Below are 14244 nucleotides of genomic sequence, written 5' to 3'. Positions count from 1 at the left end.
GTCCCCCTGTGACGATGGCACGGGGCACCACTGGCATTTTCTGAGCCCCGTCACTAACGTAAGCAGACCCATGGCCAAAAGCATCAGCACTGTGAATACTGAGCTCCCGTGAAAATCCAGTCCTTCCTGCTGCAGGGGGGCCAAGCCCAGAGCGGGACCTGAGCACCAGCCAGACCACCCCGTGGGGACCACTGTTTGGTGCTGAGCGGCTCAGCCCCTGATCCAGGAGCTCAGCACTTCTGAAAATCAGCGTCTCCCTACCCAGAGCTCTCCTCCCATGGGACAGAGGGTCTCAGGCTGCCTTGTGCTGCACAGCGAGGGAACCCGGGCAGCCGCTTTGCGCTCAAACACTTGTGGTTTTGTTCTCTGCTAATTGCATACCCACAAGGAGAAGCCCAGCACAGCAAGCTCAGGGCTTTTTTATTTGTGCACGTTGTCACTCAGCATATTCAAAGTTCTACATGAGTTTGCGCAGTCTGATTTACGATGCCGCCCACAGGCAATGGCCAATAACCATTACCAGGGCAGTAGCAGACTTTCACACAACATGTTGATGGCTGCTCCTGTTTATCTCTCGCCTCTTTTGTTATGCCTCAGCCCACATCTGGTTTCAAATAAATGCCTTTCTTAGGTGTGGGCCTTGGAAAACTAGCATGAACCCGCGTTTGGTGCCTGGGCTGAAGGCAGAGCCACTGGGAAAAGGGAAGCGCATGGCGATTCCCTGGGGTGGCTCACTGGGAAGCTCAGGCTGAGATGAGTTTGCTTTTATGTGTCCGGTTTTCCTAAAATTATCCTTGTTTTGGAGCATTGTTTCCACATCAGGCATGAAAGAGCTGCTGGATATGGAGCATTTGGCACAGAGAGTGCCATGGGGGGAAAAATACCTCTTGAGGAGCTGAGCAGTTTGTGCTGGTCCTGGGCACTGAGGAGGGAGGTGTTAAAACCTCAGGTGAGGGTGGACTTGACATTTGTGCTGCATTAGGTACTGCCAGTCTGTTACCACGGGCAGGAGGGAGCAGGACTCCGAGGCGAGGACACCGATGAGGGACAGAGGAGCAGGTCATGCTCTGAGAGGCCGGAGGACGTTCAGCCCCACGTAGTGAGAGAGGAAGAAATGCAAGATGCCCAGGGCTGATGCTGCAGTGAGAATCCAGAGAACTCCACTGCTGAAGTATATCGGGGCGAGCCTGAAGGAAGAGAGAGAGTCTGCTGAGACCGAGCATCCCTGCTCTGGCCCGGGAATAGTCCCTTCCTCCCTGGAGAAGGGGGGTGGAAATGCAGCCCCTGGCTGTTCCCGGTCCCCTGCGTGGGGTCCCGTGCTCCTGTCTCGAGGGAGCACACACACCCCCACAACAGCTCCGGGCAGCTCCAGCCTTGCCTGGTGTCTGTGTCTCTGGCCCAGCCCTGCACCCATCCATGCCCACGTTAGCTTGGCAAGGCTGAGTCACGCAGGGACCCCGAAGCAGCCAGAGGGACTCCTGAGCTTCTGCAAAGCACATTCTGTTCCCAAATGCAAACCCACAGGCTGGCAGAGGCATTTACCTTGCTGAGGACGATGCTTTGTATCCCATAAAGTAGCGGTAGCGGGCGTAGAGATAGAGTAGACCCAAGGCTGCAGCCAGACCTGGAGTTAAAAGAGATCTCAGTGACCATTTCCAAAGGCTTTGTAGAGCTCCTTTGAGCCAAGCAGGTGGAATAGAGGCTGTGTGTCCTCTGCCTCTACCCTCCCACCAGAGACAGAATCACTGCCTAATTTATTGTTCAGAAGGTGAGCGGGACCTGAGGACTGAGCCAGCACCCAGGGGAAGAGATCCAGTGACAAACCAGGTAACGGGTTCTCACCTTGATGGAAGAAGAGTCCAGCCTGCCACAGAAGTGCCAGGAAAATGGGAAAATACTCAGAGCAGTTCACCCTGGAAGGAAAGAGGAAGGCCATAAAGAAGGGAAAGGGGGAAGATCCTCCTTTTTTGCTTTGCATAGCAGTTTCCAGAGGCTGTTGCTTTTCAGAGCTGATGCCACCATAAAAACCTTCAGGCTTGCACTTTCCCCCCCCAGTTCCTGTCCCACCTTTATCCACAGGAATTAAACAGAGGAAGGAACTGGGTTTCCAGAGCAAAAGAAATTAAGTAAAAGATGCCCAGGTCAGACCGTGCACAAAAAGGCTCCGTGAACCACTCCCACTGCCCCTTCCCGAGAGCTGCAGCTTAAATCCTGCTGTGAAGGCCCCGAAGCCGCAGGAAGGTCTGTCCCAGCAGGCTGCAGACACGTTTAGGGTGAAGTGTATCTTAAGCAGATAAGGCCAGAACACTTTGGACTTCATGCAGGAGTGGGAGGGAGCACGCTGCCGTGTGGATTGTTTGTACGCCATGCCCTGTCCCCCCCCAAAGACAATGCTGCAGGACCAAAAGAACCTGGATGAGGCTGAATCCAGGCTGGCAAAGGAGCAGAGAAGGGGATGGCTGAGGGGATCTTGCTCCTGCTGCCAGGTTGCTTTTTTTTTTTCGGTGCTCAGCTGCAGCAAAAGTTGAAGCTTTTTCCCCTCTCTGCCTCCCTCCCCGCTGCAGCCCTAGCACAGATGCCATGGCAGAGATGCTGGATTGTGGCTATGCGGTCCCAGCCACAGCTGAGATCTCTCTGGGAGCTTGTCCTTCCCCACGAGTGGGGTTCAGAGCAGGGCTGAAGCTGCCTGAGGCTCTGACACCGCTTGGCTAAAACCAGCCCAAGTCTCAGGCACCAACGACTATGTCTTTAGCAGCCCTTCGCTCTACAGCAGAGAGTCTGTGCAATTTTTATCACCAGTGGCCAGTGTGTTTAGGACACAGTCTCAATGCCAACTCTTAAACCCATTAATTTAAGCCCAGAGAGGTGGGTAACTACTGAATTACAGTCCCGAGAAATGAATGGGAAAGCAGGGGAGGGGCAGTGCCGTTAGCCACGAGATCTGGAAAACATCTTTTAAGAGGAGTTTCTTACTGTGCTCGAAAGATCCTCTCAAATTCAGGTGGGCCTGAGATCTGTGGAGGAGAAATGCGAAACGCCCTCCTGGCATAGATCACCTGGAGGAAGAAGTAGGCTGCAGCAAAAGAGAGAAAAGTAGCAGTGGTGAGTCCTCTGCTGGGCCCAGCAGGGCCAGGAGTCTGGCAGAGGTAAGGGCAAAAGGTCTGCGGTCTCCTCCTAATCTTGCACCCCCACATAGCAGAGAAAACCGGATGAAAATCCCAGATGAAGTTTCAGACAAGGAAAATGAGTGACCCAGTGCAACAGTGAAGCAAGGAGTATGCAGTCATGTACCACCAACGGATATCGGCTTTCTCTCCTGTGTAATTAACAGATCATCTATTACCTACAGAAATTGTTACACTGTTGAGATGCACTTTTTTACTGCCAATTTTAAGGTTGTTTTAAAAGTTTTAATTGTTTCCTCTTCTAAATCCCGACAGCTGAGTAGGGAGGGAACTGATGCCACAGATAACCAACCCAGACACCGAATTAAATTGTCCTGCAACGTGGAACCACGGCTGGGAGACATCCCGTGTGACCCACTGCAGCCCATTCTTCCACCTCTCTGCACCGCAGTGCTCATTGTATGCTAATGTCTACACGAGCCTCAGGAACTGCTGTAAACCTTCTGTTCAAAGAAAGAAACTCTACATGTTTGCAGGGGAGAAGATCTACTAAGAAATTTCTGAACTGAGGAGGTATGTCAGTTCAGAGGAAAGGCTTCCCACGCACTCGTTTCGTTGAATACTGTTCAAAACCCAGACAAGATATCAATCTACTATCTGAAAAGCAGGGAAGTGCCAGTGCAACGGCAGAAATGAAAATGTGGAAGTGAAATGAAATCAATGGAGGTGCAGCAGACTGACCCAGAAAGTACTTGGGCATGTGCATCCAATGGTCCCTACCTTGCTCCAGGACTCCTAGGACTGTCACGGCAGCCAGCAGATGGATCTGATCCAACATAATGACTCTTCCGGACCCTAGAAAATCTGTTTTCTTGATCAGAAGCTCCTCTGGCCAGGTTTAGTCCTTGCTGATGCGGCAGTCAGCGGTGGTAGCTGGCAGCGTAAGTTTGCTGTAATTGAACAGGGATGATTTGTATGTGGTGCTTAAAACCAGGAGGAGTCTAGCTTGCCCATTACCATAGGCACTGTGGCACTGGGGGAGGGAGGTCTAATGGAGAATTTCCGTTCCCACCCTCTCTTTTCCAGGAATGAATTATGAGGAAGCTACCAGAGAGTGAGCACAGAGGAGAAAGGAACTGGGAGCTGAATGGGAGGACAAATCCCAACAGCCCAGCAATCCACTCCCCTTGGGTAATTTGGCTTAAAACCACTCCTAAGGAAGGCTGAGGCATGTCCCTCATGCTGAGGTTGCATGAGAAACCACAGCCCTGCTTGGGCTGTTCTGCACCACCTGAGCATCAGGACAGGCAGCGTTCCATGGTACGGACCGCGCCGGGCACAGAGCGTGGCTTACAGCCTCAACACCCAGACAGCATCAAATAAACCCCCCAGGTGAAAAACCCACTGCGATGGTAAGATAGGACGTGATGAAGTACACAAGGTACAGATCTGTCTCGCACGCTGATGCTTTATTTGGGGATGAGTCCTGCAGAATGACTGTCAGACACCGGGAGGGTTTCAGAGCTGGCTCTCATCCTGGAAAGGCTGGGAGCCGTGCATTTAAAGCTTCTGATCAATTTGCAGCCAAATTAACTCTTATCACAAACACCAGAGAGAGAGTTCTCTGTGAGTAAAAGCCTGCAGAATCCATCAGGATATAGCAAAAGGAAAATCATGTTTCCACATGTCAGGGGAGACCTACTCAGCTAATTCCTGTCTAAGAGCACGAAGCTGGCCGGGCTGCGAGCTGCTGGGGCTGCAGGCTCTGGTTCCTTCCTCTCCCTCCACTCGAAGGATTTTTCCGGTCGGACCAGGGAAAAAGGAAAGTGGGTTAAGACAAAGTGATCATTAAACCTCACTATTATTGAAAATAAGATCAGATTAAAGCAGTTTACAGAAATTACATTGTATGCCTGATGTCCTTGATAGACTTTCTAAGAAGCAATGAGCTGGTTTTCAGTTTTCTGCCTCTCTACAAGGGCACCCGCAGAGGCTATAACCGTGTCCCAGCCTAGTATTTCTCCAAACATCAAACAGAGACACCACCATTTTTCAAGCATTGGTTGTAAGATTAATTCTTTCATCTCAGAATTGATCCTTTTTCATTCCAGCGACTGTTTAAAAATACAAGGAACATCGTGTTTTGTTTTCTCCCATTTAGCTGTCAAAGAAATTAAAGACTTCCCTGCTCAGAAAGGGCAGAGCTCTCACGGTCCTTAATGACATTTGGTTTCCCTCTGCTCCTGTCTGATTACAGCCTGCTAGCGAAAGAAAATATAAAGCAAAACAACAGAACAAAGAAGATCCGAGCTCACACCTCCGTTTGATAACAGTGCAGATGCAAATGCAGCGGAACCTGCACCAAAAGTGTCAAATATGTGTAAGGAAACCTGGGCCAGGAGGAGCTGTAAAGGCTGCCAAAGAGCACTCCCGCTCCCCAGATCATCGCTAGGTGCAAAATACTTCTAGTATCACCTAGCGTATTCTAAATATAATAAAGGCTAGTAGAAACATGAATGAATAAACAAGAACAGATGTCTCTCCTCCTCCTCCCTCCCCCATAAGCATAATTTTTCAAGCTGTCTTTACCTCCTGAAGGGCACGGTGTTTTTCTTGTCCCTGTTTGTCACCGTCAGGACTTGGCTTATTTTCTGTTCTCGCTCGGTGTTTGCAAGGCCCAGACACAAGGACCCTCCTCCCAGCACCAAACCCCCTTTGATGTCGGGATTGTCACTGGTGGACAGCTTCAGCATCCCGTGGACCACAAACGGCCACCAGCATCCCTGTGTAGAGGGTGCCACACGTAGCTGTGGCTGGCAGACATGGTCTGCATCACCACCCCGGCCTCTGTCACCTTCCTGCCCGTTTGCATCTGACCTAACGACTACACAACGGTGCGGTGACTCAGATCATGCCGTTGATCAGCCAGAAAACCCTCCAATCTGCAGGCACAGAATCACAGAATCACAGAATCTTCTAGGTTGGAAGGGACCTTAAAGATCATCTTGTCCAACTGTCAACCTAACTGACAAAAATAGACACCCACACAACAAACAAGGAGCATCATCACTAAACCATACCTCCCAGCACTTCATCAACCCGTCTTTTGAACACCTCCAGGGATGGGGCCTCAACCACCTCCCTGGGCAGCCCATTCCAAGGGCTGAGAACCCTTTCAGTGCATCCCTGTCCCTGCCAGAGGAGAGGGGCAGTTGGGGTGAGGAGATGGGGACAAGGCGTCACGGCTGTCATCATCCACCCGCCACGACACTCTGAGAAGCGTGTTGCAAAACCTCACCCTCCGAGTCTGACAGGGCCTGAGTTCCTCCTGAGCAAAGGCCAAGTTCTGGGGCGCCAGGCTCACCTCGGGGTGGCTTTTGCTGAGCGGCAGCTAACGGAACGCTCTCCCTTCTCCGTCTCCCCGGCGTGGACTTTGCTCCCCGGGTTACACCGTGCGCACGTGGCCCCGCATCACGGGGCGGCTGGACCTGGCGGGATCAAACCCTCCCACTGAGTCATCACCGGAGGCATTTCTCTCTTGCTTCTGCCACCTCCTCCTGCAGCCGTTAAGCCTTTACACCTCCTAATTACCACTGCAGGGCCGCACCGTGAGCTGGAATGCAGCACCCCTCAGGATTAAAAATAATCTTGGCAAGAAAAATAAGCAATGCAAAAGGCTCGGAAGGGTTTTAAGCAGCTACAGAGTTTGCAGAAGCTATTACTCCCCAGGAGCAGCAGGGCAAGGAGAAGGCAGCAGCACCGAGTCTGACACCGTTACAGGCAATAACACCCCCCTAGGAACATATTCCATGAGACTACAGCGGGCCAAGAGCTTTCTGTTGGTGGAAGAAGGAACATTTTGCAGCTGAGCAACTTTACCATTCAGCCGTGAAGCGTGGAGGCGCCTCGTCCTTCCAATCGTATTTGTAAAAATCTGGAAGTCTTTTCTTATCTCGTTGGAGTTTGTGCTTCCTTTCCCTTCGAACGCTTCTGCAGCCACTGCGCATATCCAGACCTGTGACCATGGGACTGCTTGTGAGAACACTTGGTTCCTTTCTAACAGCCACTTGGAAAAACAACCGAGGTTTTTTTTCTTTCAAAAGAATTAAAAACTACACAGGAAAAAAAAAAAAAAAAGAGTTTTTCTAGTTGGAGAGAATGAGAGAGAGCTCAGCCCTGAGCACCTCACTCTGTTCAATGAGCAGCTCCGTGAGGCCGGGCAGCACGTCTTCCTGACCCACTGTGTCTGCGGAGCCTTCGTTAACTCAGACCAATGTGTATGGAGATTTTCCTGGAATTCTTCGATTTTGCAGCTGTAAGAGAAACGACGGGCTAAAAACATGGCCAGAAAAGGCCAGTTCACGATTTCATCCCTTACGAAGAGGCGGTTGGCCCCGTGTCTGTAGGAAGCGGGGACAGCTGCGGGGAATTTCTGCTCTCTGGTTCCCATCAGGGCTCCCAGCAAGGCACAAACTGGCTCAGATCTCCTGAGCGTTTTTTGAAATGTGTCTTGGGTTCTGCATTTTGCAATAGCCATCAAAACTTTGCGTGACGAGAATCACCGCGTCCTCCCAAAATGTGGATCTATACAGAGGCTCCTCCTTTTGGACAGCAAAATAGCAGGTGCTTGGTTTTGCCAGCAACACCCAGGGTGGCATTATGCGAAGCATCCCTTGGAGTCCAAACAGTCTGTGATGGAGATGTGCATCAGCCTGTTGATCCAGACGGATTTCAGACACATATTCCTGAGATTTCTGGATCTGTGGCATGTCAGAGACGTCACGTAAATGTTCTCAAATGATTAGTTACAGCAAAATTTCTAACAGCAAACCCAATCTTCTCTGGGCTGGTTTAACTCTCTGCGTGAGTGCCACCGCGTGGAGCAGAACCGTGGCCATACTCCTGCTGACAGCACTCCTCATCTCCCTAAAGGTGAAGGGCTTTGCTTTAAAGATAAAACAGGGAAAACATTCAAAGCCATTTTCCAAAAAGCAAGATGGAAAGCTGAGGCTACATACATGAGTAGATGATGAGTATATGATACTCATTTAGTTAGGGATAATTTGAAGAAATTTTTTTTAAAGCTTTCTTCTCAAGGAGTGTGGTGAGCTTTATCTGTACGCACATTAAATCTGACTGGAGAGCACATCAGTATAAAAGCAATGTCAAAATTCTCCCCTTAACCCATCATCAAAAGGCACTGACACATGCAAATGAATAAAAGCCCTTCTTTTATAGTCAACATCTGTTAAAAATATAAAACCAGGCAAATTAAATCCCTCTCTTGTCCTGCTTCGTCTCATGTTATTGTCACATGAGGCAGCTCCTTTCCATGTGTTTTGCCAATTTTCCTATTCCCTTTTCAGCAGAATGTCAGAAATAGCAAATAAACAAAAAAGAACAACGCCAGAAAGGCAACTGCACTTCTGGCTAACTCGAGGAAGAATGAATCTCTGGAGTGATAAGTGTATGCACTTATGGCAGGGAGGGGGAGGATTTCCCTTTGCGGAGGGACAAACAAGCCTTTCAAACATCTTTGGCAGCTCTTACACACGCTTAGTATTACCCTATAATGATGTGGGGGAAAAAATTGCAAGGCTACAGGAGACATCGAAATACATCAAAGGCTGAAGAGTGATCATGGAGTGCAGCTTCCCTTTCCCTAAATTATAGGGGTGAAAAAATAGAGCTATTCAGCTTTTCTAGCTTGTTTGGACCAGAAAGCTGGATTCTGGTCAGCCCTGCCCAGTGATGAGACAGAGATGGGCAGGGCATTGGAGAGGGGCTGAGCGAGGGCAGCTCAAAGGAGATGTATTCTGGGGGGAGATTGGATTCCTGATAGGTCTCCTGTGAAGGACAGACCCTTGGCTTGCCAGGCACGGGGAAAGAAGGGGGGGATTTGCCTGCACTGGGGAGGTGTTGCTGGGTGGGGTGGTGTGGGCAGAGATGGGGCAGTCAGGAGGGCAGTGATTCCTCTTCCGTTACGGTGACTTTCACACCATAGTCCTGTCCCATGGAGGGTTAGGGGAAAGGAGGAGTTTCAGGGAGACAAGGGGGGGTGGTCTGGGGGGAGATCTGCAGGAAGCAGTGTGATGTGGACAGAGATGCAGGCTGGGCTGCCTGTGCTGGAGGCCAGCTCTGTAAGCAGGGACCACACCACTGAGAGGAGACGTGCGAGCTGTGAAAAGCTTCTGTGGAGGCTCCCTGATTTGGTCGTGAGGTACATCTAACTTCAAGCCCTAGCACTCAGTTTTTGCCATGGCCATCTGCACCTGGCCATTTGCCTTGACCCTGAGCTTGGCTTTCTCAGATGTCACTCATTGCGATGGGTTGGCATGGCCATCCCCAGGCTGTGTCTGTCCCGGTCACCCTCAGTGAACCTGCTCTGCTCTCCTTCCTTGGTGCTGCAGGACCTGGATCCTGCTGAGCATCCTGCCCTGTGTCACCCCATCCATGGCCCTGGGCCGCAGCTGGGCTGGATGAACACAGAGGGTGAGACTGTGGAGTCACTAGCCACCGGCATGGGACAAGAGACAAGGCCTGTGGAAAAGCTCCTGCGAGGGCAGAAGATGCTGTGGGCAGCACAGCCGGATGTGTCAGGAGACAGATGGATGTTTCTGTAAAGTTCCTCTGACGTCAGTGCTGTTAAAAAGGTTTTGAAATACGTCTTGGGAAAGAACCGAAGGCAGATGCTGCAGATGAGACTGTTGTTCTTTGAACTCTTTCACTCTCATGCCCCCAGAAGATGCATGGAGTGATGTGCCTGGTGGGATGGGGCAGCCAGGCAGGGAAGGGAGCCCGGGTACCTTCTGCCAGTGAGGGGGACACACACTGTGCTGGAGCTGTGAGGCTGCAAGTACAGCGTGAGCTGTGTGAAGAGGCTGCCCGGGTCATGTAAACAGCTCTTGTCCCTTCTCCCGTCTCCAAAGGAGAAGTTAAACAGAGCCGGGCTCTGCTACTCCTGCTGGCACAGGACCCAGAGCCAGTGGCAGCCACAGGTCACAGGGCAAGACATGATTCTGGGGTGAACACGTTTCTGGGCACTGGCTGTTACTTCTTGTAGCCTTTGTGCGTTGGAGTCTGGCCGAGGTCGAGCTGACCTGGGCACACTCGACAGCGGTGGCAGCTGTGGGGAGAGTGGGGCTGGGGACAGTCCTTGGGGAGAGGTGCCATGGGAGCGCGACTCCTTGGCCTCACGTGGAGCCCAGACCCCTCATGAAGGCTGACCCAGCTCTGATGTCCACCAGCATGGCCAAGTAACTCCTACCCTCAGTGTCTCCAGCTTGGGGGCACCACTTAAGGTACCAGAAATGGAGGTTCCTGAGCTTTTCCCTTTCTGTCCCCCCTCTCTGGGCCGAGAGCAGTCCCAGATGTGCCACTGGGAGCAGGCGCCCATCCTGGCATCGGTCTTCTTCCAGCACCTTCTCAGCAACTTCAGCCTCTCCAGCTGAGGAGGTGCTGCCACAGAGGCAGGCAGCCAGCGGCTGTATCGTGGGAAGCCAGGACAGACAGACAGACAGACGGACAGACAGACAGCATCTCTAAGTCAGAAAATCTCGCTCTTCCCAGAGGCCTTTGAGAAGCAGCTCATCAAAAACAGGGAGCTTTTGCAAAAGGCAAGAAACTGCCTCTCAGGAGTCGCAAAGCCGTGACCAGTCCCACAGTGGGACAAAGGAATTGCTTTAAAACCAGCTGGGTTTATTTTTAGGGTGTGAAACGGTCGCATGATGCAATTGTGTAAAAGAATAGAACAACCAGAAACAGCACTAAATACCAAACTTGCCTGCACACTCTTGCTTTTAACTACTGGGAGGCTGAAATGACAATCAAAGTGATGTTACTTGGCAAACTCTCTGCCTCCCAAAACCTGGAGGAGGGATGGATGGTGCCTATAAGTGCTCTGACAAGAAGAGGATTCATCGAGTGACACTGGGCAGTTATTGAGACCCTGGTTAGAGCTGTGCTATTGGTACCCTGGAACTCTGCTGGGGAAAAAGGCAAAGGACCTGCCATAATTTCAGATTTCTTGTAGCCCTCGCATGAGAAGTATTCCACTGCCTCCTGTTTCCTGACATAATTCCATCACCCTCTTCCAGCAAGTTGCACGCAGTATTTGTTTTAAGGAAAAGTTGCTTTCTGAGTGATACAAATCCCTCACAAGCCATCACGCTTCCAGTACATTGTCTGCAAACCATGTAGACATACTCTTTTTGACTGGTGCCTGTGGTGGCAATAAGCAGGACGGGCAGTACTGGGATGTAGATCCCGCTGCCCCTTGCATCGCACTTACGGAAACCCATTTTCCAGCATCCATCTGACTGCTCCACACGGCACAGGACTGGGATGCTGCCTAATAACTGTGCACATCTTGATGGCAGCCACTTCCATTAAGCAAATTCCCAATGCCCAAGTCAGTGCTCGACGCCTGTGGGCTACGCAGGCTTCTGTCTGCAGGACAGCATCCCTCCCCGACCCCTGCAGGCTCTTACCCGGGGTCTGGTGCAGCAAAGCAGAGCTGAACACAGCACACAGGAGCCTGGGCTTTGGTATTTGAAAGCCCTGACATTACTGCTGCTCATCGCAGTTTATTCCTTTTGTTTAGCACCTGCAGAGATCCCAAACGGGTGCTATGCCCTGTACAGTTTCAGTGATTACATGTAACAGCTTGTGCACTTTATTCACTGTCTTGGTCTTCTCCCCCTCAATACCCCTCTTACATTTTTGGCCGTTGCTATAGTTCTGCAAATACCAAAGAATAATTTGCCTTGTCCTTTGAGAGGACAAAAGAGCTCTGGTATCTCTGTGACAACTAAGCTTTTGGCAGCAGGAATAACAGCACTAGAAATTAAAAATAAAAGCAGATTATACAAGAAAGGGATTTAAGGGAGCTCAATCTCAAATTCCTGCGATTGCCCAAGAGGAGCACTGGTGTCTCACAACCTATTTAAAAGTTCTTTCACTAAGCCACGTGCCACAGAAAGAGAATTAGTGATATAACCCGTATGACTGCTCGTAATTCGCGGATATAATCCAATGCTATAAGGATATCGCCTGGGCCGAGGCAGCCAAATAGGATTTTAATTCATTGACATCACCAAACTAGTAATTGCTTGCTGTTTATAACTGCCTGTCTGCCAGACGTTCCAATGCAGGCGAGACAAGCAGTGATAGTGATGAAGCAATCCCAGAGCTTCTGGGCCTGGCTACAGCCAACCGAGCAAGGAAAATCCCTCCTGAGCCAGGTTCCCAGTGCTGGGAAGGCAGGGAAGAGAACTGGGACTGCAGCTTGAACCCCCATTGGGAAAAGCATATCTGGAGGAGAACATGGATGCTCACCTACAAGGGCATTTATTGTACGTTAACTTTAAGGATCGGTCTCACCTTTTCTGTAAAGAACCGTCAAAGACTATGCTCCAAGGAAAAATCTTTTGTCTGATAAAGAACAGGGTGGAGGCCAAGCGGACAGTAAGGTTCTGAGAGAGATATCCTTAATTCAAGTTTTTGTGCAAGGTTTTTTTTAGGACATGCCTAGTTTCTATAATTTTTAACTTCTGTGAAAGAGGGATGTGATTACTCAGGAATATACAATCCAGTCTGTTTGTACAGGGCTTATCAGGGGGCAATGTTTAGGTTATTACTAAAGAAAACGGGAAAATCTCCATTTGTTTACAATCGATTAACAGGGTCAGCTGCTATCTGCAGAACACGTTTTTTTACTTCAGTGAAAATGAGTTCAAGTTCCTCCCAAAGTCCTCTAATGATCAACCCTTTCAGTAATTAACATTTCTTCTACCAGTGATCTTCTTAACCCTAAATACAGGGTTTCTTAACCAGATATATACATCTGGATTTTTATTATGTATATTTTAATTACATATACATTTTTATTATACATCTAGATACAGGGTTTTAATATATATTTACACGTGTGTATATAAAAAAAAAGAGATGAAAAGCTGTAAGGCAAACCATGGTTTAGTAATCAGTTAAAAAAATTAGTGAACAATTAAAAACAGGTTTCATGTTAAATTTAATTTGCGGATTTTTCTGACTTTGCCTCAGATCTACATCTTTATATTCATGAAGGGAGGAGGATCTCTTTGATTCCTTTTGCAGCCTTGTAAAAAAGTATCAGAAAACAACCTCTAACAAAAGTCTACCTTGGATTACAGAAAGCTTGCAGCTCGGTCCACTTCTATCTTGGATAAGGGTTGTCCAGCAGGAACAAAAGGAAAGGCCCTTGTCACTGAGTTGAAGGACAGATTAAAAAATGTACCTTTTCACAGGAAAAGGTCTTAGATTAAAATGTCCCAACATAACAAAGGCAGCTAACGACGTGCTGTTATAAAGGCAGCGACCAATTCCAGTTCCACAGACAGACATTTGCTAAAAAGGAGAGTCTCATGGGGGAAACATTTAAAATAAATGAAAGGCACAAACTGGAAATGTAAAACCAAAATAGCGAGCTTGTCTGCTACGCACTGGATAGTTGTAATACACAGTTTCTAAGAAGCAAATGAGGGGACAGCTCAGCTGCAAGCCAGTTCCTCTCGGCGGGGTTAAGGAATTCCAGCTCTTACCTAGCCTGGTTCCTTGATGGAAAACTAAAGCACCCTATTTTTGACTCTGGAATTTGTGTTTGAGAACACCAACATTCCCTGAGGCACAGCTGATATTTTTATTAGTCTTAATCAGATCTATCTCTTAATACCTCCTCATTCTTTCGAGTTTCTACTGAGCTTGGAAGCAGCTTGCCTTTATAATTTGATCTATTTCTTTCAGTTATAATACTTGCCCCATGATTAATTCAAGCCTTGAGTGATAAGATCTAACTCTAAGGTATTTGACTTGAAAATGAGAGCAAAGGTTGTTGAGTTTCACTTGTGTAACCTTAACCATTCCTTTCACTCTCGTGCCAAGCAGACATTTTCTGTGACTGGCTCTAGACTACCTTCATTTTCCTATCAGCCCATATATCAAAGGAAGCCTCTCATCCCCCAGCTTCTGTTTGATTTTTTAATAGCCAGCCAGCTCTGAAATAAATCCCCACCTCCACGCTCTCTTGGGTTTCTACATCAGAAAGCTTCTGCACCTTCTAACTCTGTGGAGAATACTGCAC

General features: G+C 49.2%; 1 protein-coding gene across 5 annotated transcripts in view; it reads right to left on the bottom strand.

Moving 5' to 3' along the window:
* The window catches only part of LOC106891359 (leukotriene C4 synthase-like), a 26896-nt gene continuing 12652 nt past the window's right edge, over positions 1–14244 (bottom strand). Inside the window, exons 1-7 of one of the 5 annotated variants that reach the window (XM_014947819.1) lie at positions 7005–7199; positions 6424–6718; positions 3906–4075; positions 2974–3073; positions 1843–1913; positions 1543–1624; positions 1–1187 (exon numbers count right to left, since the gene is read on the bottom strand). In XM_014947819.1, the coding sequence (XP_014803305.1) occupies positions 1061–1187; positions 1543–1624; positions 1843–1913; positions 2974–3073; positions 3906–3963 (438 nt within the window). In that variant the 5' untranslated portion in view covers positions 3964–4075; positions 6424–6718; positions 7005–7199 and the 3' untranslated portion in view covers positions 1–1060. Of the gene's footprint in view, positions 1188–1542; positions 1625–1842; positions 1914–2973; positions 3074–3905; positions 4076–4827; positions 5947–6423; positions 6719–7004; positions 7200–14244 lie in introns of those variants that run through there. The other 4 variants (XM_014947824.1, XM_014947825.1, XM_014947821.1 and 1 more) reach the window with 4 other exon arrangements.

The sequence above is a fragment of the Calidris pugnax genome, unplaced genomic scaffold (assembly GCF_001431845.1).
Source record: "Calidris pugnax isolate Ruff unplaced genomic scaffold, ASM143184v1 scaffold27, whole genome shotgun sequence".
Taxonomy (NCBI): Eukaryota; Metazoa; Chordata; class Aves; order Charadriiformes; family Scolopacidae; genus Calidris; species Calidris pugnax.
The sequence above is the reverse complement of the archived record's forward strand: the minus strand, read 5'-3'. Positions and strand labels throughout refer to the sequence as shown.